The sequence below is a fragment of the Rhinolophus ferrumequinum genome, assembly GCF_004115265.2.
Source record: "Rhinolophus ferrumequinum isolate MPI-CBG mRhiFer1 chromosome 15 unlocalized genomic scaffold, mRhiFer1_v1.p scaffold_54_arrow_ctg1_1, whole genome shotgun sequence".
Classification (NCBI taxonomy): domain Eukaryota; kingdom Metazoa; phylum Chordata; class Mammalia; order Chiroptera; family Rhinolophidae; genus Rhinolophus; species Rhinolophus ferrumequinum.
The window spans coordinates 16,657,920-16,678,619 of record NW_022680357.1 but is presented as its reverse complement, the minus strand read 5'-3'; the positions used below and the strand labels follow the sequence as shown (position 1 = coordinate 16,678,619).

At 50.7% G+C, this 20,700-nt stretch overlaps 1 protein-coding gene across 4 annotated transcripts in view; it reads right to left on the bottom strand.

Moving 5' to 3' along the window:
• VWA3A (von Willebrand factor A domain containing 3A) overlaps nucleotides 1–20,700 on the bottom strand; it is a 46,119-nt gene that overhangs the window by 10,840 nt on the left and 14,579 nt on the right. For all 4 annotated transcript variants that reach the window (XM_033101921.1, XM_033101920.1, XM_033101922.1 and 1 more), the window contains 17 exons: nucleotides 20,411–20,517; nucleotides 18,283–18,408; nucleotides 17,890–17,998; nucleotides 17,589–17,654; nucleotides 15,441–15,566; nucleotides 13,719–13,854; nucleotides 13,509–13,612; nucleotides 12,712–12,792; nucleotides 12,184–12,278; nucleotides 10,630–10,749; nucleotides 8,652–8,726; nucleotides 8,316–8,460; nucleotides 7,696–7,891; nucleotides 4,596–4,666; nucleotides 2,131–2,283; nucleotides 679–766; nucleotides 111–221 (listed from right to left, as the gene is read on the bottom strand). In XM_033101921.1, coding sequence (XP_032957812.1) covers nucleotides 111–221; nucleotides 679–766; nucleotides 2,131–2,283; nucleotides 4,596–4,666; nucleotides 7,696–7,891; nucleotides 8,316–8,460; nucleotides 8,652–8,726; nucleotides 10,630–10,749; nucleotides 12,184–12,278; nucleotides 12,712–12,792; nucleotides 13,509–13,612; nucleotides 13,719–13,854; nucleotides 15,441–15,566; nucleotides 17,589–17,654; nucleotides 17,890–17,998; nucleotides 18,283–18,408; nucleotides 20,411–20,517 — 1,909 coding nt within the window. The remainder of the gene's footprint in view (nucleotides 1–110; nucleotides 222–678; nucleotides 767–2,130; nucleotides 2,284–4,595; nucleotides 4,667–7,695; nucleotides 7,892–8,315; nucleotides 8,461–8,651; nucleotides 8,727–10,629; nucleotides 10,750–12,183; nucleotides 12,279–12,711; nucleotides 12,793–13,508; nucleotides 13,613–13,718; nucleotides 13,855–15,440; nucleotides 15,567–17,588; nucleotides 17,655–17,889; nucleotides 17,999–18,282; nucleotides 18,409–20,410; nucleotides 20,518–20,700) is intronic.

Sequence of the window (20,700 nt, the reverse complement as noted above, 5' to 3'; positions counted from 1 at the left end):
CATGCCCGGGACAGCTGGCGGGGTGTCCTTCCCACAGGGCCTGCTGACCTGACAGTGCCCATGGGGCGGGGGCGGGGGGTGTACAGACATCTGGGTATCCTCCAGCTTACCCACGTTATTTCCGATCTCTGTGTAAAACAGGGAGAGAGATGGCTCTGCCGCCTTCAGGTTGGACTTCCTCCTCCGGTCTGCCGTTGCCGCTTTGCATGGCTGGGCTGCAGCTAGAGGACATCGGCCTGTTGACTGGAGTAAGGGCTCTCCATGCCCCGGCCCATTTATCTTCACAGCCCCCAGTGTACAGGGGAGGTGAATGGACTCTGCGTCGGTAAGAATATCCCTGCCGTCTCCAGAACTCTGCTCGGAATCACCCCACTACGTCTCTGATGTCAGAAGTAAGATGCGTGGTCTTAGGTTCTCGGAGCGAGTACTTTTATAAACCTACCAGCCCTGTGACCACCAGCTGGCACTGGTCGTTATTCTTAGCCGCTCTGAGCCTGTAAAATGGGGAACTAACATGTGACCTGCCACATAGAATTGATTGTTATAAGCCTTAAATAGGACGATCTCAGCAGACGGGCTGGCGCGTGATCAATACCCATGATCACTGCTTGTTCCCTAACGATCACTGTCCCCGGCTCAGCCATGCCTGTCCCCCCACCCGCGGCAGCCATGCCTCACCTGGTGGAATGCCCACTTTGCCAGTGAGTGGACGCCACATCAGGGCTTTCAAGGGGGTCCGCTCTCTGTCAGGGTCTTCTCTAATGCTCTAGAAAACAGGCAGTCTGTCCCACCAAGGCCTGTTCTCTGTGGCAGGCGCACCCCAACCCCCCAGCCCCCCGTCTTCCCAGCCCCACTCTGTCCCTTACAACCTTTGCAGGGAGGGGCCTAAGGGAGTAGGTGCCTTAGACATGTCTGCCTCATCTCCTGCCACGGTTCAGAAGGGCCTCTGGCTTTTGAGGTGAAAATGCGTGTGTGTGTGCACGTGTGTGTATGTGTGTATTTGCCAGAGCTTTCTTCCCCAGTTTCCCTCTCCTCTTCCTACTGGACGGATTTCTGGGTCTCCAGCATGACAGGCAACCATTCAGGTAACTGTGCCTTACTGGGCACCTCCTTTTGAAGGGAGGGGTTCCTTCATTACTGGGCACAGCTGGAATGTGGCAACAGTTAGTCCCCCGGGGTCCTGGGCCAGCTGAGACCTCCAGGTGGGCTGCTGCCACTCCAGGGGGCCCGAGAGGCCTTGGCATGGCCTAAGCCCCACCCTGAGTCAGCTCAGGCCATCCTGAAGGCCCCAGAGGCAGATCCTGCATTTCTGGGGTTTCGCCTCAGAATTTGGGGAGGCAGGAGAGGGCGACGTCTCCAGGCTAGCTCCTGACTCCTGGAGAAGTTCTCTGAGCGAGGACATTGCCTGTGCAGACAGCGCCTCCCGGAGAGGAAGCCCCCTGGGTGGGACACACTGTTTGGGACAGATATCCTGCATCTGAAACATGCTGTGTTCACAAGGGGGGTCAGTTTGTGATCTGCTGAAGGGCTCACACATTTCTTTGCGTCTTCTGCTCACAGGCACTGTGGTCTGGGATCTTCCCCAGTAACAGCTCTAGAAGGCCCTCTGATTGCTGAGGTGGGCACTGAACGCACGACAGATCTGACAGGCTGTGCATGGGCTAGACCCCACCCTTCGGCTCCTGTGGGGCACCTGCTAGGCCTCGAGCAGCAGCAGCAGGAGCCCATTAGATACCCTAACACCCCCATTCCTCTGCCCCTGTGTAACCCTCCAAGATAAGTCCTCCTGCCTTGCCATACAGCCACGGGGTGGGGGGGGCAGTGTCAATTCTACGGGGTCCTTAGGACCTAGCTAGGGAACAAAGCTGGGAGAGCCAGATAGAGCCAAAGGTGGGCAGTGAGAAAATAGGGGTGCCCCCAGAGCTGAGGAGCAGGTCCCCCAGTGGTGTTCCTCCCCCCGGAGGCCAGGGCTGGAGGCTCCTATGGGACACTCACCACTGAGGACCCTCTCCCACCCCTGCTGGCTCCAGGGCCTGCAGGCCTGGCCAGGCCACTGCAAGATCTAGGAAAGACCAGGAGACAGAGTGGAAACAAAATCCTCTGAGTGTTATTAGGGAGCGGGAGTCAAACCATTCTGGCGGCAGAGCGGGGCGTGGGCGTGGAAGGACAGAGCTTCCTGGGCTGACTTCTTTGCTTGGGCATCTTTGGCTTTTCTTTCGGGAGGGCTGTGCTTTCCAGGTCTTTTCTTGACTGGTTCTTCAGGGAGGACATTAGTAAAGCACACTGCAACAGGATTGGGGGGGTTACACACACATTGTAACAGGATTGGGGGGTTACACACACACACACACACGGCAGGAGATGGGGTCCACTAGTGTCCCTGGACTCCTCTTTCTGCCCCTAGAGGCAGAGAGCACTGAGGAGCAATCTTACCAGTAAGCACCACTGATGGAGGACCTGGGTGCACAAGGCCCTGGGCTAGTTCACGCCTCGGCGTCTCAAACCCTCATGCCAACCATGCTGGTCAGGCAAGTGCTATTTTATCCCCATTTTACAGATGAGGAAACCAAAGCTCTGCGAGTTTATGGGACTTGCCCAAGGCCACACTACAGTATGCAGAGGACTTTCAAGTTACACCCAGACGGGTCTGGTGCTAAACCCAGTGCTCCTTCCAGCTGTGGAGGCGGCAGCCACATACACCGGTCAGCTCAGTGCCCAGGGCGGCAGGACAGTGGTGCGATACTTGCTGCCTTGGCCCACACATATTGCAGCAGCTGCGAAGGTTCTCTAGTAATTACTCTCAACCAAAGGGGATAGCATTTGAACGTAAATAACATCCCAGGCGGGGTAGAGTAACCCATCAGTGCCCGTTAACATCTGGTGAATGAGTTTATCGATGAGGGAGCTGGACTAATGTGTAACTAAGGAGAAGGGGTTAAAAAAAGCAGCAAAGAGGGGCCCTTTCAGAGAGGACAGCTGAGGCACATCTCAGGGAGCCACAGATGGAAAGACTGTGAAGATGTGGCCCTGCCCTCCCAGGAGCTCACATGTGTGGTCCTGCAGACGGCGATATTCAGGGATGAGTCCGGCTGAGGCTTCTTCACAGGCTCCTCCCGCCTGCCCTCCTTGACTATGGCCACCTACCTGATCTCTGTCCATCCCCTGGCGTGACTGCCCCAGCCCTTATCATTTCCCACGTGTTATCTCACAGGGCCCACAAACTCACCTTTGCCCCAGGCCCACCCTCCTGCACCCACCACGCTCCTCCTCGTTCTCTCTCGGTCAGTGGCACTATGGTCCACCAGGCTCCAGCGAGGAACCTGGGAACGACTCTCAGATTTCTTTGTCTCTCTCCCCCATACATTCAATCAGCCACAAGTCTGGTCAATTCTTCCCTAAGTGTTGTCAGGTCCACTCCCTGATTTCCCTTCTCTTTGCTCCTGACATGATCTGACCCCTTTCTACCTCTCCCATCTCACCTTGAGCTACTCAGCAACCTTTTCTGAGGAAGTGACATTTGAGCGAGTCTTGAGTAATAAGGAGCAATCCATGGACGATCTGGGAGGGGAACGGCAGGCGGAGGAAAGAACAGGTGCAAAGCCCCTGAGTTTGGGAATGAGATCGATGGGACTCAAAGGAGGCCAGACCGTGTATCACACACACAGCCCTGATGGCGAACAGGAAACCTGCACGTTGCGTCTGAAGCCTTGGGGGTCAGTGGGTCAGGACATGAGGAGGGAAGCTGATGTGCAATAAGTCATGTCACCCAAAGGATGGTCAAGTCTGAACCCCTGGAACTTGTGAAAGTGACTTTACTTAGAAAGAGAGTCTTTGTCGACGGCATTAAGAGGCCAGTTAGTGAAGCCACGAAGGAGAAAGTTGGGCCCTTACTCTAATACGATGGGTACCCCCATAAGAGGAGAAGAGACAGACACACACAGGGGGAGCTGCTATGTAAAGATGGAAATAGAGATTGCAGCTGTGCTGCCACAAGCTAACCAAACTTCAGTCACATTCCTCTGACCCTCTTCTCTATTAGGGCTTTAATGTTGGCCTGCCCAAGCCAGTTTTAGCAAAGATTCCTCCTAAGTCGGTTTAGGGAGAATCCTCCACTCTTCATATGTGATCAAGATCTCCCCCCACCCCCATGTCTATTTAGGTCCTTGGCCTGCCTTCAACAAGACTGCCCCATACTTGAAAACGAGTCCAGTTTCTCTCACTCTTTTCCGTCCACGAGCCTGTCACTGCTCACTGGCTATCCATCTGTCCAAGCTGCCTGTGTTTGGAGGGGAGGTCACTCTCTCTCTCCTATTGCAGTAGTCTTGAATAAAGTCTTCCTTGCCATTGCTAACAAGCATCCAGTGCATTTTTTTTTCTTTAACACTGTCACCACCTGAAGCTAGAAAGGGATTCTACCCAGAGTCTTCAGAGGAAACATGGCCCTTTTGACACCTTGTCTTCAGACGTCTAGCCTCTGAAACAGTGAGAGAACAAATGTCTGTTGTTTTAAGCCAACTCATTTGTGGCACTCCGTAGGGCAGCCCAGGAATAACACAGGAGACAGTGCCGTCAGTTGCCCCACCCCCAAGGCATACCTTTTGGGAGTAGTTGAGAGCCTTTTCCATCTCAGACACGATGGCGTTGATTTCGTCACTTTCATAAATGCCTGGAAACAAAGCACATCGTGAGCATGAGGGAGGGGAGTAGCTACGGCCTAGTGTCTGTGCCTGTACACAGGACGTGTGGAGGTGACCCGAGCCCGAGGAGCAGCGTGGGGTGTCAATTGGCTGAGCTGAGCTAACCAGCCCCCAACCACACAGTGCAGTGGTGGTCCCAGTGAGGTCCCCCACAGTGGGGCTGGCCTTGCGCCCCAGTGCCATGGCACCTAGCCACGAGCTCTCACCCACAGGAGGAGGAGGTTAGCAGCAAAGGTCCTGCTATTCCAGTGAAATAAAAAGACCCACGTGGGACTAAAATGGCTAATGTTACCCAAAACAAAACCCCATAAAATAGCTAATGTCTGTAGTGACTACTGTATGACTAAGAAGGCAGACTCTTAAGTTGACCTGCCTGGGTTCAAATCCTGGTTCCACCACTTACTACCTGTGTGCTTTTGGGCTGCATCTCAGCTTCCCCATCTGCAAAATGGGGGTAATACTAACCCACCTCATAGGATGACTATGAGGAATGAATCATAATATACGTAAAATGCTTAGAACCGTGTCTGGCATATAATCATTGTTTTGTAAGTGTTTGGTATTATCGGCGATCACCAATAATAGCTTACATGTACATGCCCAACACTTTTCATGGGAAAAAGGGCCCCACAGTCCCAGCCCCAGCTGGAACTAACTTTGTAACTTTGTAACATCTCATGTTCCTGGGCGTCCTTTCCTCATCTGTAAATCAGAAGTTTGGGACGCACTTGTGTGTGTGTCCCAAGCCTTGTCCCCTCCTGCATCATGTCGTGACTTTGCCTTATCTACATGCCACCAACACCATTCATTTACATTTTTAATCAATTCACTTTCATTTACTTTAAAGTAGAGATATTACTGAGCTATCGCCAACACATAACATTATATTAATTTTAGGTGTACTACACAATGACTCGGTATTTGTATGTAGAGTTGACCCTTGATCAACACAGGTTTGAACTGCATGGGTTCACTTATACACATAGTTTTTTCAATCAATACCGTCAATGTATTTTTCTCTTCCTTATGATTTTCTTAATATTTTCTTTTCTCTAGCTTACTTTATTGTAAGAATATAGTATATAATACATACAACTTACAAAATATATATTACATATATGTTATCAGTAAGGCTTCCGTCAATAGTAGCCTACTAGTAGTTAAGTTTTGGGGGAGCCAAAAGTTATATGTGGGGGGCGGCCGGTCAGCTCAGTTGGTTAGAGCGCGGTGCTCTTAACAACAAGGTTGCTGGTTCGATCCCCACGTGGGCCAATGTGAGCTGCGCCCTCCACAACTAGATTAAAACAACTCCTTGACTTGGAGCTGATGGGTCCTGGAAAAACACACTTAAAATAAATGAAAGTTTAAAAAAAATTTTTCCTTTAAAAAAAAGAGTTATATGTGGATTTTCGACTGCACAGGTGTGGGGGTTGGGCGCCTCTAATTCCTGCCTCATTCAAAGGTCAACTGTATTGAGAAATGATCACCACAAAAAGTCTTTAAAAAGTGCATCTTTAAAAAAGTGCATCTTTAAAAAAGTTATGTCACTGCCGACAATGAAAAACTAGCATTTTTTTAAATGAAATGTTAAAATGAGACTATAACTACAGTTTAAGGGAGGAAAAAAGTTTCCTTCCTGTCTAGATTCTCTGGCTGTGGCCTTGGAAGTTAAACTGACAAAAGACAGATGAACAAGGGAAAAACAGTTTCTGAATGAGAGCTGTAGGCATACCTGAGGAGAAACTCAGTGAGGAGTGGAACTGGGGCTTACACAGCCTAAGAACAATGCATTCGTACACGAGCAGTCAGTAACCACAGGATGGCCGCGGGGATACGAAAGTCAATTTGGGGAATGTAATCAATAATGTTGTAAAGGTTTTGTAGGGTTCCGATGGACACTTGTCTCGTTAGGGAGACCACCTCAGGGATGATGTAGATGCCTGACCACTGCACTGTACACCTGACGCTGAAGCTGAACAATAATGAATGTCAACTACAAGTTTATATAGATATATATATAGTTACAAGAAGCAGAGTACAGCATTAGGAATAAAGACAGAGGAAATGTAATGGCTGTGTGTGATGTCAGAGGGGTAGCGGATAGGGGGAGAGGGTTGTCACTAGGAGAGGGATATAAATGATAAATGTCTAACTATTACATTGTTTTGTGCACCTGAAACTAATAAAAAAACGTTAAAAAAAAAGTAACAAGACAATGGAAAGGGGTTGGGCTTTTAGAGGCAGGGAACTGTGGGAGGTAAATATGTCGGGGGAAATTGATGGAAGACAATGCTTGTTTTGGTAAGGTTTGTTCTGTGGATCCCTCTTGGTGCCTTCTGGGCTGATGAGAATCTAGATTTATCTCAGGTGTTTAAGAGTCTAAGAGCCATTCTCCTCTTCCTGGCACAGGAGAAGGAGGCCCCTTTACAAACGTAAATTTATGTCCTGCTCTTAGGTAATTGGGAGCGGGGTGCAGAGAGATTTTTGGCTTCTGCTGTTTCTCAATTGTCTTCAGCTCAAAATAATTCTTATGCCCAAGTGGCACGTTTTGGGGTGGCATTAACTGATTCCCCTATAACTATCACAATAAAAACAAATCTGTTGCTCTGAGTTCCGTGTACAACTGTCTTGCCAACCACCTGTTACAAACATTCCCCCTTTTGGGACATACTCAGCTAAGGGACCTTACGGCCCCGCCAGCTCTGATGTTCTTGAGCATTTTACAGTAGTTTTTACTTTTCTTCTTTTACTTAAAAAACTGTGATCAAATATACATAACATAAAATGTACCGTTTTTACCATTTTTACGTGTACGGTTCAGTGTCTTTAAGAACATTCACATTGCTGTACAGCCGTCACCACCGTCCCCCTGCAGTGAACATGTACTGAGTATGAGAACATGCCGCTTTTCTGGAATACGTCTATGGCACAGGGAGCTATGTTGATACCGAAGACAAGTGGAAAGAAAGAGGAGGAGGAACCACCACCACTCACGCACCTGTGTCTCCAAACCAGTGGAAGCGGCCACCCACAGCCCGGGTCACCTCCCGGTAGGCACTGGCCGTGTCGGTGCGGCTGGCGTAGCAGGCAGGGGGTGTGGCGTCCATCTGGGGCTCACCCACGTAGAAGAGACACACGTTCAGCTGGAGGTCGCAGCCCCCACAGGCCTGGGCCATGTAGGCGCTGAGCATGGGCTGTGTGGGGGGGGAGGGCTCCTGAAGCTGCTGGTCTCCCAGCAGCAGCCTGACCAGCTTTCCTGAGGGCCTCCTGTGTGCCCGGTCTAGAACTTGGCACTGAGCATAGAAACACTCACATGCTGGGTCTCAATTTCTCTATCTTAAGAGGGTATGGCTGCGGAGCCGGTGACCCCAAGTGTTACACCCTGGTTACAACCATCAGTATCCCCTGGGAACCTGTCAGGACTGCAGACTCTCAGGCCCCAGGCCAGACTCTCAGAACCAGGATCTGCATCTAAACAACACCCCCCTGTCCCCCGTGATTCTCCTACACATAAAGCCCAGGTTGGAAAATCACACTGGAGAAACAGTTGCTAGGATCCACCTAAGGGAAGGTGTGGGGTCTCAAAGGAGGGGGACGCCCCGGAGGCAGCCTACCCACCATGTCCTGGTCGGAGACGCCCCCGGTGAAGAGGTAGATGCCCTGAGACTGGTGTCTGTCTTTGCCCTTGAAGTCCACTTCCACAGCCTTGCGCAGGGCGCTGAGGACGTTTCTGCTGCCCCAACAGTGCAGGCCCAGGGCCCACCTGGGAGGCAGGGAAGGTCATGCTGAGGGGGCCAAAGGGAGAGGCAGGGCTGGACGGGGATGCTTTCCGATTCATGCCCACGTCTGCCGGAGGGCAGGGGTTCTAGAGCTACTCCCGGCGGAGATGGCAGAGCAGACAGCACCACCCAGGCTGCCCTGACCCAGCAGGTGCAGCCTCTACCCGTCACCTACCGCCAGGCGCTCTGTAAGTTGTCCTGGCTCACAGGAACCATCTCAGGCTGCCAGCTCTCAATGGTGCCTCCAAACCTGGGCGGGAAGAAAAGGGGGCTGTTCTTCAGGAGGAGATGGGTCCAGCCTGTGCCCAGCTTGGAGCTCCCCAGGCTCTCGGGGGGCAAATTCTGATGATACCCCTAAAGCGTTAGGGTGTCACTGGTCCAGGCCAGCCACGAGATTTCCTTGCCGGTCCTGATGTGTCTGTCCCAGTTCATCCGCTGTGCGGGCGGAGCTGGGGTTCTGTCCAGACACAGGCAGCACCAGATTAGGCCACACTTCCTTCCTGGAGTGTTGACAGTGAGTGACTCTTATTGTTCCTGTGAACCGCCCCACCCCGCAAGGGAGTCATTTCTTCCTTTTTAACCTCCCCTAGCACCGTCTGATGCTTACAACTCATTTTTCACTCTGTCTACAGTTTGTTTGTTTTAAATGCACCATCTCATCTTTCCTATGTGACAGGATTTAAATCCCCGAGAAGAGGACTTATCTCCTTTCTCAAAGGAAAGGTGACCCCTCTTTGGTTCTGGGTTTATTCCTCCACCTGAGTTCTTGACTTCATCATGGCCGATGTCTTCTGAGACCTGCCTTACCTGGCACTGTATCTCCCTCTCACCGCATATCCATACGGACCCAAGGGTCCCCCAAGGTTCTGTAGTACCTCACACCTCGGTGCCTCTGCTTGTTACGTGTCTCTGCACCTGGAATGCCCTTCCTCTCCGCGGTCCCATCACTACCAGGTGCTCGGCAAACAACTACCCATAGGCACGACTCAGCTAATCGGTCGCTTCCTCCACGAAGATTTCCTGACCCCTCTGCCCAGGTGGAATGGATTGACCCTGCCTTTGATCCTTCAAAGCCCCGTATGCTGCCTTCCAGCGATTTCTACAGAAAACACGTATTTCTTAACATACCTGCCTCGCACTATTAGGCTGTAAGATCCTTGAGGACAGCTTTTGTGCTTTAACTTCTGTATCCCTAATGCCTACTACAGTGACTGGTACAGGGTGGACTTTCAGTAAGTTTGTCGAGAGAATGAATGGATAGATGGATGGATGGAAAAACACTGCCTAAAATGTTTCTCTAAGCATTTATTTTTATAGACTTTGTTAGGAAAAGATTAGGCTCTGGCAGAGAATAAGATATAATATTAACTGCTGACTTAATAGGTTTAGAACTCTCCCTATTAGATGTGGAGTTGTGTAAAAATGTATAGTTCAAGTGGTTTCCTTTTCTCTTTCTTCCCTAATTAGTTAAAATGGTATGCAATTAATAAATATGCACAAAACTATACACAGTTACATTACATGTAACTATGTATACTTAAACTATGTACAATATATAATTTAAATAATTATATATATCATTTAAATATGTAGTTATGTATAGTTAAAAATATATAAATATATTATATATAAAACATTTAAAATTTAAACGTCTATAATTACTTCTGTATAAAATATATAATTTAAATATATTATATTGTTACATTTAAATATATGTAGTTATCTATAAAAAACCTATATAATTTAATTAGACATAGCCACACATAAAAGTAAAATTTAGAACTGGAATCCTACATGAAATACTGTGCCTTGTTAGACCTGAGCTGGGAACTAAGACCGGGGCCTGCCCAGGGGCCCTTCTTTTTCTCGCTCGTGTTTATCAGCTTGGAAGCCAAATGGGGCAGTGGGCGGAGTTACTTTATCCTGGCTGATCAGGCAGTGTGTTTTGGGGCCACTTATCACCTTCGCCCCAGTGGGACTGTCCTGCAACCATTTAATTATTCAATGCTCCAAACAAGATCATTGGACTCAGATAAACTGACGGCCATCCTACGATGCTGGGTGCTGCTAACATCTGGCGGCCGGCTGCCCGCCGAAGCCTCGCCCAGCGGTGGCGGCACCTGCCCTCCCCCCACGGGGAACCCAGAGCGTACGCGATGACGTTGAAAGCGTCCTTGTTGGCCAGCTGCTCCTCCAGCAGCAGCCGCAGGGAGTGCTGGATATGAATAATGTACGTGGAACTGGTCGCAGAGATATCGAGCAGTATAACCACCCTAAAAAGAAACACAAGCTTTAAGAGGAGAACCGAATCTCTCAGATAGTGTTCATTTTGTTCCATTTTACTATTTAAAGTTTTTTCCAGGGGAACTTTACATGCCAGATTCACAGCTGGCCAAAATCTTCTCTGCGGTTTGAGGTCAACAGAGGTGGGTTTACAACAGTAGACTAAGGGGGTCGTGGAGCCCTCTCCCAGGAGGTCCGGACATACAATGAAGCCTCATGCTGGAGATGTTTAAGGGGCGAGGCCCGCGTGTAATGATTTTCCTATACATCCTTGTTTTGAAGCACTGGCATTCACTATTATCACAGGTTTGGGTCTTTAAAGGAAAAACAGCAACAAGGTAAGCAAGTTAGATGCGGAATCACTCCTATTTGGGCCACTGGGGAAACGTTTGCATCTTTTTTGTTTCCTCTGTTTTAAGGTCTCTCATCCCACTCAAATCTTATATTGCCCCCTCCTCCCTCCAGTCTCATTTTGAGACAACTCTGGATAGCAGAAGAAAATGCACTGGATTCAGTCAGCAGGCCGTGGTTTAAGTTCCACTTCCTGGATGGCTGTAGGCAAGTCACAAAACCTCTCTGGTCCTTCGTATATGTAACTATCGACTATTTCTAATAAGAGTCGTCCTAGGGTTGCATTAGGAATGAAGGATAAAATAGGTGCGTAGTATAAAAAAGTATACTACTTTATAAGGGTAACAGACCAAATAAGGTATGGAGTGAAACTAACGGCTATAATGGGTCCCCCATGTTTCTCTTCCTCAGCATCCACGACCTCCTCTGGCAGCAGCACCCTGATTTTCCTTGGGAAAACACCTCTGCCTCTCTCAGTCCACTTGTTTTGGGTGGAACTGACCCTGAAAGTGGGCCTCTGACCCTCGGCAATCAGAGCACCAGGCTACACTGGCGAGGCTGAGGAGCTCAGGGGTGCGCCCAGGCCCCAAGCTCTGGGAGTGCCAAACTGCTCGAAAGTCAGCTGGGAGCCTCAGGGGGTCACCTTGCCACCTGGAGGGGAAAGCCTGCCTGAAAACAGAGCCAACAGCGAAGAAAGCAGAGCTGAGAGATGGGGGCTGAAGGACAGCTGACAGGCACCAGCCTCTGGATCGCGCCAGGCCTGACGACAGCTATCCAGTCCGTTCTGGAATTGTCAGTTACCTTAACCAGACATCCCTGTTTCGTTGAAGCCACTTTGCATTTAGTTTCTGTTGCTTCTTACCTGAAAGAATCCTGAGTAACACAACGACAGTATTACTGGTGTTGATGATGACGGTGGTGACTTTTTCTCGCAGGGCTTCTGCTGAGTGCCTGCCGTTGCCTTAATCTAAGCGACAGCTTCTCATGCTCCCAGCAGGGCATCCAGGAGTTGGCTGAGTGCCGTGTCATACACCAAACCCAAGAGGGGCAAGAACACTGCTTGGGGGAGGTACCTTTTTTCGCAGACGGTGCCCCAGATTCTTCTGCTGGCCAAGGAGAGCCACTCAATCCGCCTCTCATACGTCCGCAGAGCTCTGCCCAGCTGTTTCTGCAAACCCATGGGCCCCACAGAGCGAGAAACAGCACAGAGAGGGGTGGATTAGGGGTCTGTGAGGGCAGGGGTATAACCCGAATTGGCTTCTGGGAGTGGCGTGTCGAGGCCATGGGCATCCAGGCAGTATATACCTCCCACTAAACCATGGGGGAGTCTGCCCCAAGAGCAGGCAGGGAAGAGCAAAGTATTCCACTGCCCCGTATGGGGGAGGAGGTAGGTCGAGGCAAAGCATCAGAGGCTTTTGCTTAAGGCATCCAGGTCCCTCCCTGGGGCAGGGGTGGAAAAGCTCCAGAGGTGCCTGTGGGTGGGACCACAGTGTCTTTATGACAGTGCCACCAATGGCTTGCCGTCTCCACGTTGCCTGGTGCCGTCCTCCCACTCTCCCTTCCCGTACCCCACATTCTGACGGGTCAGACCCATCACTGACCTGGTACTCGTAGAGGAAGGGCGGGTCCACGTGAATATTCTTCACTGTCCCATCATGCCATTGAAATTGTACCATTGCCTTCTGCACTCGGGTGGCCAGGAGAGGGAGCACATGTGGGGAAGGATTTGAAGTTTAATTTGGGCGCTGGGCTCTCGGAGTCAGATGTGCGAGAGGGAACTGGGCTCTGGCCACACCTCCCCCCCACCAGGTCACTGCCTTGTCAGGAGCTGGTGGCAGAGGGCGCTCAGGACAATGGTCCCCTCCATGAGCCCCGCCTGACGCACGTCAGGCAGCCATTTGGGGAGGCTCTTCTGAACACTGGAGTCCTCATTAGGAGATACCGCTGGAGGTTTACGTAACAGCAGAGTCAGAGGCCTTAAAACATACTGGCCATGGGTCTTAGGTTCGGGAACCCAGATGGCCTTCATGGACTCTCAAAATCAAATCTGTTCATCGTGTTCTTTCATCCCCACCAAGTTGTCATAGCCATGTCCCTAACGCTCCCTCTGTCCCCCGAGTCATCCTATAGCTGAAGTCTGTACAGATACAGTGAGGACACAGAGAGAGCGTGTTCTGAGTGGGGTGGAGGACGCCTTCCTGGTGAGCGTGACTGTGGCACTAGATTTACTCCCTCCTGCCTCGTCTCCCAAGCTTCACTGTCAGATGGGCACGAAGCCTGCAGCCCACCCCAGGCCGCCAGGCTCTGCCTACGACTCTTATGTCCTGAACATTAAGAAGAAGGGAAATGCCAGCAAGGAGCTCCCCTGCAAGGGGACAGAACCCGGAGTCTGCGTTACCTTGTGGATGGTTGACGAGACCGTTTTCTGGAGGATAGGCACAAATTCCTCCACGGGAGGGAATGCGTTGGGGGCCAGAACCTGATAAAGGCTGAGCTTCTTGGCTGTAAAAACCAAGTGGGGTTTGAGGCACCACTCATGGAGCCCCAGGGGGTTCATGCCTTTCGCCAGTGACCTGAGTCCTGAGTCCTGCCCTCTTTGGGGGTTTACCTCTTAGGCCATTAACCTTGAGCCATTCAGCAGAAGTTTTCTCCAGGTTTGGGAACTCAATTGTGAGGGGAGCTTCATGCTTTGGAGGTTTAGGCAAGAGACTTGTGGGTGATCCTTTGGCAATCTCTGTGGAAATCTAATGAAAGTGAAAAATCCTCATTACATAGTCATATTTTAGAGCTGCAAATGCCTCAGTCTCCCACACCTACCCAGTTCCCCGACAGGGGAATGCTTTAATAATCTTAAAACATTACCTGGTATATTAAAGGCAGTTTTGCCTTCCTTTTCCATCATTCCCATCCCTTTCTCTGGAGGTTTCTAGAGTTTCCAGGGGAAGAGGGAGATGTCCCCAGGAACTCGCTTCCGCTTTCATTTGCCTACCTTCCTGTCGTCTGCCCCACCCTTACCAGTGAGACCAGCACCTTGGACTCCAAGGTGACACGTGGCCCCTCCCAGGCTCAAAACACAAGGCTTGGGGGAACTCAAAAGTAACTCCAGCACCAAATCATTTCCGGAGCCCTCCTCTAGCCCCACCCATCCCAGCCCACATTTATAAACTGAAAACCTGAGGTTCTGACAGGTTAAATCACACAGCTCGTGCAGCAGTAAAACAGAACAGCCATTCCCAAAATTCAGACATCTGAGCACCCCCTTCATGAATTTTGCTGTATCTGAGGACCACTACACTGTTATTAATATATTTTTCTCAGAAAACATGTAACATTAAAGCTTTTTAATATTCAACTGATTTAGTTTTAAAAATTTTAACTTTAGAAAGATCTATCATTACCATATGAGCTCATTTTAAATATAACATTTTAAAAACTATTAATGTGTATATCACCAGACAGTCACCTTGCAAACCACAAGTAGTATATGCCTCTCACTTAGGGAAACTCCTGGCCTCAGGTTTTGGCCTCAGACAGACCTGGTTTCAATTCAGACCCAATTGATTTCTAGCGCTGTGATCTCAGGCAAACTATTTAACCGCTTAACTTCAGTTTGCACATCTGTAAAATGGGGTTAATAATATACGTACCGCAGACTGTTGTTGCAGACAAAATAAGATACTCAGAGAATGAAGCATTGTGCCTACGGTAATACTGAGCACAGAGCAAATGAAAACTATCACAACACTAATCGTCACTGTCATTACGTAGAATCAGTAGAGGAGCTGAACTAAAGTTGAAGACACCAGTCTATGCGCCTTGTTTCTTTCACAAATGCAGCCCCAGTTCTCTTCTGTCCACAGCTAAGTTTTCTGTGCGGCCTACACAGCATGTAGCTTTTATGGTGCTTGTTATGCTGCCGGTGTTAAATTAACCCTCACAAGCAGGGGCGTTTGCCTTGAATGAGGGGCTCTGCGGGGAAAGCCACCTCCTAGACAGCCTACTCTGTGTGGTTGAGGTTTTCATCATTCTCCAAATTGGGCAGGAGGGAAGGGGGCGTGTGGAGGTGGGAGGAGCCTGCCCGCCTTTCTCCGAAATACAGTTTTCAGGTAGAAAGTCTACCAGGACCTTCTGGCACAATGGGAGGCCGGCCCAGCCCACCCAGCTCTGAGAGATGGGGTACAGCAGAGGGCAGGGCTTTTCCTTGTTTCACTTTCAGAAGTAGGAGCTCCGCAGCCCCGCCCTCTGAGTGACAGGTGACAAAGGAGAATGGAGTGAGTCTAGCTGAGTGCCTCCAGGAGAAGGTCCCAAAAGCTTTGCTCACACCACCTACCTCCTTCATCAGGCCGGTGAGCTCCGGGCACGGGGCGCTGTGGCGCAGGGCTTGGACGTGGCCCATGAGGTTCTGGGCCTTTTGGATTTCGGCCAGGAGCTGGTCCACATCCCGGCTGGTATAGATCTGGGGACAGTGGGAGCAATCAGTCCTCCAGAAGGCACTTAGCTACCGGCTGCAGCCAAGCCAGGAAAAGGCAAACAGCCACGTCAGTTCCTAAAGCTGAGTGGCAGACGCTTTAAAACAGACGTTAGGAAATGGGGTGCATGGCGGCACAGATGTGCTGTGTTGCATTTGGCCAGCACTGGCTGCAGTATTTTTAAACCATTGAAGAGTTGTCTAACCAAAAACGTGAAGGAACACTACACCCTGCAGGATGCCTACAATAATAATTGTAAAAAGGCCATACAAGTGCTGGCGAGGATGCCCAGACTCCGAAACTCTGGTACCTTGCTGATGTCGGTGTCAAATGGTGGGCAAAGCAGTTTGGTGGCTCCTCAAAAAATGAAAGCCAACTTCTCCATGACCGAGCAGTGCCACTCCTAGGTATGTACCCCAAATACTGGAAAACAGGGACTCAGACCCTTGTACACCCATGTTTACAGCAGCTCACAGTAGCCCAAAGGTGGAAACAACCCAAATGTCCATGAATTGATGACAAGATAAACAAAAGGTAGTATATCAAGAAAGTGGAATATTATTCAATCATAAAAAAGAAGGAAGTACTGATACCTGCCACAACATGGATGAACCTTGGAAAGGTTAGGCTAACTGAAAGAAGGCAGACACAAAAGAAATATAATTCCACTGAAATGAAACATCCACACTAAGTAAACCCAGAGAGACAGAAAGCAGACTGGTGGTTGCCCGGGGCTGGGGAGCGGGTGGGTCGGGGGGAATAGGAAGCGACTGCTTAGCGGGTTACGGGGTTTCCTTTTGGGGCAATGAGAATGCTCTGGAACTAGATACAGGTGGTGGCTGCACAACATTGTAAATGTACTAAACACCGCTAATCGTTACCTTTAGTGTTTAACTTTATCTCATGTGCATGTCACTTCAGTTTTTTAAAAATTGTAAAGAAATCACACAGACAAAATAATCCAGATTTCTGGCTCTTCCTGAAAAATCGGAGGACCTGGCACCCTGGGCTCACATTCCTGGAGCAGCGAGCGGTCAGCTGGGGCTGAGAGCACATGCCGTCTAGCGTACCCCAGCCCCCACCACTCTCTGTTGTCCCCCGTCGGAGTCAGTGGTAATTTTCTGTCACCTCGCACTGTTGTTTTGCTTATATTAAAGAATACAATGACATTTGTTCTACCCATATCTCCATCAAGAGTGAAAAACAACAGAGAGGCCAAGAGGGCCACAGGTTTTAAGACAAAATATTTCTCAAACTGGCCAGTTTCATTCATTTACTGCACTTCCTACCCTTGTAGTCTGTGACCCCTACAAACAGCCTGGGAAATGAGGTACACGAGAGGGGGTGTTGCCCTAGGAAGACGGTGCCTGACCTCGGCACTCTCATGTGAAATGCTAGACTTTGTGACACTCCAACGTGTGAGAGGCAAATATTCATTGACTCGTGGCTATTCAGGGTTAGCAGGCAAGACCAGCCTGCTCGCTGAACAGATGGCTGGGTTCTCGGTCTGCCACGTGGGCGTCCACACGTTCTCGTGCGGTCACCTCCACTGTGACACGGGGTGCGTGACGTGGTTATTAACCGGGAGAAGGACACTAACAGGGGGCTTGGCACGGAACTCACTGCTCCTTCAGAACTGGTTATGGCGGATCCCCTGTGGGAGACAGAACTGAGGCAACTCATTCAGACTCGGAGCTTTGGTGGGAGCAGGGGTGGGGGGCCGCGTGGATGGCAACTGGAGAGGGACTCAGGGCTCCACCTGTGAGGCTGGAAAAGGTCTCTAGGCTCAGAGGCGTGTGATCCGCTCATCATACATGCCGACCAAAGGATCTCTTATGACTTCATGTCCCTGTCCTTCCCACATGTTATTTTAACCTGATTAGACTTGTGTGAACCCACTGAGCTTGGGGGAGGGGTGGGAAGCAAGCGCATAGCATGACCTGTTCTGGTCCCCATCCCCGGGGCACAACCAGGCAGGCGGGGAGGGGACGGGAGGGCCGTGGGCTTACCTCCACTTCCGGGCTGTAGCAGTGGTAGCAGCCGCCGACAGCTTCAGCAAGGTTCTTCAGGACAGCCTGTGGGGATGGAGACATGGTCAGTCAGCCCTCCCCCACGTAATGCCAAGACTCCAACAAGCTTTCTCCCTGACGGAACCTCCCCGCTGCCCACCACCTCCTTCCTACCAAAGGGAGAACAGGGTGCAAGGAGAGGGGTGTTCTGGTCCACCGCGCGGGGACTGTCCACGCAGGCAGCCTCACAGGCTCGCGATGGCCAATCCAAGGGGAACCTGGGGAACCTCAGGGTACTCACCGGGGGCACCTGGCCAGCGCATTTGTAGGTGATGATGTGGGGAAGGAGGCCCGTGCCCATGGTGGCCTGTTGGATGTAGTCGGACAGGATGTCAGCAGGCTGGTCTGGGCTGGGGGAAAATGGAAGAAGAGAAGCGGGCAGCGCAAAATAGTCATTCCCAGGGAACATCTACCGAGTCTAGCTGACCCCTGTGCCTATGTCACCTGTGTAAGATGCAGGCAGAGGGCCAGCGCTGGTGGCCCTGCCCCCACACCTACAGACAGACAGCCTGGGAACACAGTCCCTCCATGAAGCAGATGTGAAGAGCCACGCTGATGATCTTTCTTCCAACAATGGTTTGGTTCTCTGGCCCCCTTTAAGTCATTTGCTGTGCGTGTGTGAAAGGAGACCTACCAGCTTCCCAGGAGGATGACCAGAGAATTCAGCCCCTTGAGTGCGAAGATTTTCCTCAGGGCTTGTAGCAGATTGCTGCCTCCATCGGGCTTCAGATTCTTTACCCAGAGCGTGAGCTCCTGGAGGCTGGGGAGACAGCAATGCAGACAACAGCACCCTTCCTGGGCGTCAGGCCCAGTACAAATGCGAGCTCACTGGAGCCTAACGATAGTTCTTTGAGGTGGGTGCTTTATTCCCATTTTATAGATGAGGACACTGAGGCTCAGAGTTAGGACTTGCCAGTATATTACTGGAAGCGACTGGTAAGACAGTGATTTCAAACCAGGTCTGACTCTAGGGACTGAGCTTCTGGCAACTCTGCCTGAGTCCCTTCTTCTCCCTCATACTGTCCCCTGAACCTTTCCCCCCACCCCCAGAACTCTCCTGGGAGGCAGCCCTCACCTGAAGCACAGAGTAAATCCCCTAACTCTAAGAGGGCGCTAAGAGAAGGCACGCAGCTGTGGAGCTACAACCCAGGCGGACTGAGAGACACACTACTGGTGAACAGCGAAAAGGGCTCAACACAGTGTTTTCCTGGTTAAATACATCACATGGTTCTAGTGAGACAGCTCTGCTCTTTCCAGTTCTCTTTCAGTCTGATCAAAACTGATAAAACTCAGCTTGCTGCTAGAAGTCTGTCTTTCGTTGTTAAGAGTCTCCCTTTTAAACAAAGAGATCAAATGCAGGCCTAGCGCCTTCTCTAGCCAATAGGTTTCAAGCTGCAATATAGCGTCACTGTTTCATTTGTTTTCATGGTATTTATTTTTCGGCTACTTTCTAATTAAGGTAAGTGATGAGGGCTTCTCAGTTATGGTATTGATAGTTTCCCTCAACAATAAACAGGGTTGATATGAAGAAAAATCAATAATAGTACACGTGGCCGAGAAATGACAAAAACCACAAGGGAAGTCAGGATGGACTGAAGTTGAGGAACTCTTGGTTAGATGATCTCAAGGTCACTTCAAGGTCTGACATCTTGGAGATCAGGGGTTGTAAGTATGGTGGAAGTCACAGTGAAAAATGCCCTCTTTCCCTGAGTGCCTGCCACATGCCACATACTAATTTTTATTTCGCCTTCACAACTCAGTGAGGTGGAGGTATCCTCGTTCTCATTCCGCTAGTGAGCGAGCTAAAGGACTGGGACAGGTCACCGGGCCAATGTCACAGCCAGGATTCGGAGCCAGCGCTGCTGGAGCACTTGTCCACCTGGACAGGGTCCCCTTTACAGCTAGTGCTGGGCAAGGGGACCTCAATCCCCCCAGGGCCGAGCTCACGGTTTTCCCTGCACTCTGCTCCAGGCTTTGGGAACGAAGCCTGGCTCCATCGCGTTGGGGACGTTTCCTAACCTGAACCCCAGTTTCCCCATCTGCAACATGGGGATTAAAATCCCCTTCCACGCGCTGGCTACACACAGTAAATAAGACAGTCCATGCGTAGTGCCTAGCGTGGCACCTAACACGTGGTGGGTGATCAGGGATGTTCTCTTCCTGGGAAAGAAATGTCTATTTACTGGCGTAAGAAGCAGAAACTCTTACACATCTTCCTTCTCCCCCCGACACCCCCAAAGACACCCAAACTACGCACGATGGAGCCAATACAAAGAATGAGGTGGACCTGTATGTACTGAGAGAATGATACCCAAGACCAGGTGCAAAGCCAAGGTGAGGGCAGAGTGTGCTGCGTCCTGTTTGTTTCAATACAAGAGGCTAAACACAGACGCACGTGTGTGACGGGGTGTGGGAGGGGGTTACTGGGAGGGGAGAGGGGCCTCGTTTGCTTTGCTCCTTTCACACTGTTTGAATTTTTCCAATGAGCATATATGATTTTCATAATAATAAAACGGTCTCTGCTAGTTTGCTGGATAAAAATGGTGTCTCGGGGTTGCCATGTCTTTTCATTTGGTGGATTGCTTGTGAGGGTGACCATTTTTCCAAAAGTCATTGGCTCCCGGTGTTTCTGCTTCTGCGAAGTGTCTCTGCACTCATCTGATGGGCTCTTGGATGTGCCTGTTAATCACGTGATAGGCACTCACACTTGGGGAGGAAAACGGACAGACGGACATCCTGGCCGTGGCCGGGCAGTCACTCACATGGAGGCGCTGACATCCACGGGGTCCGGCCAGAGGGCGCTGGGCGTGGTGCCGAAGGACAGGACGTACAGCTTCTCCTTGTGGCTCAGCTGCTCGTCAATGAGTTTCTGGGGGACACAAGGACCGCATTGGCTCCCAGAGCCAGGGCCACGTGGAGCCTGGCTTCGTCTCTCATGCGCCCTCGCCCCTCTAGGCTGGGGTGTGAGCTATGCTGAAACGGGGTAGCTTGAGGCTCAGCTCAGTGGCCCCAGCTGAGGGGTGTGGGATGTGCTTCCCGCCCACTGGGGGTG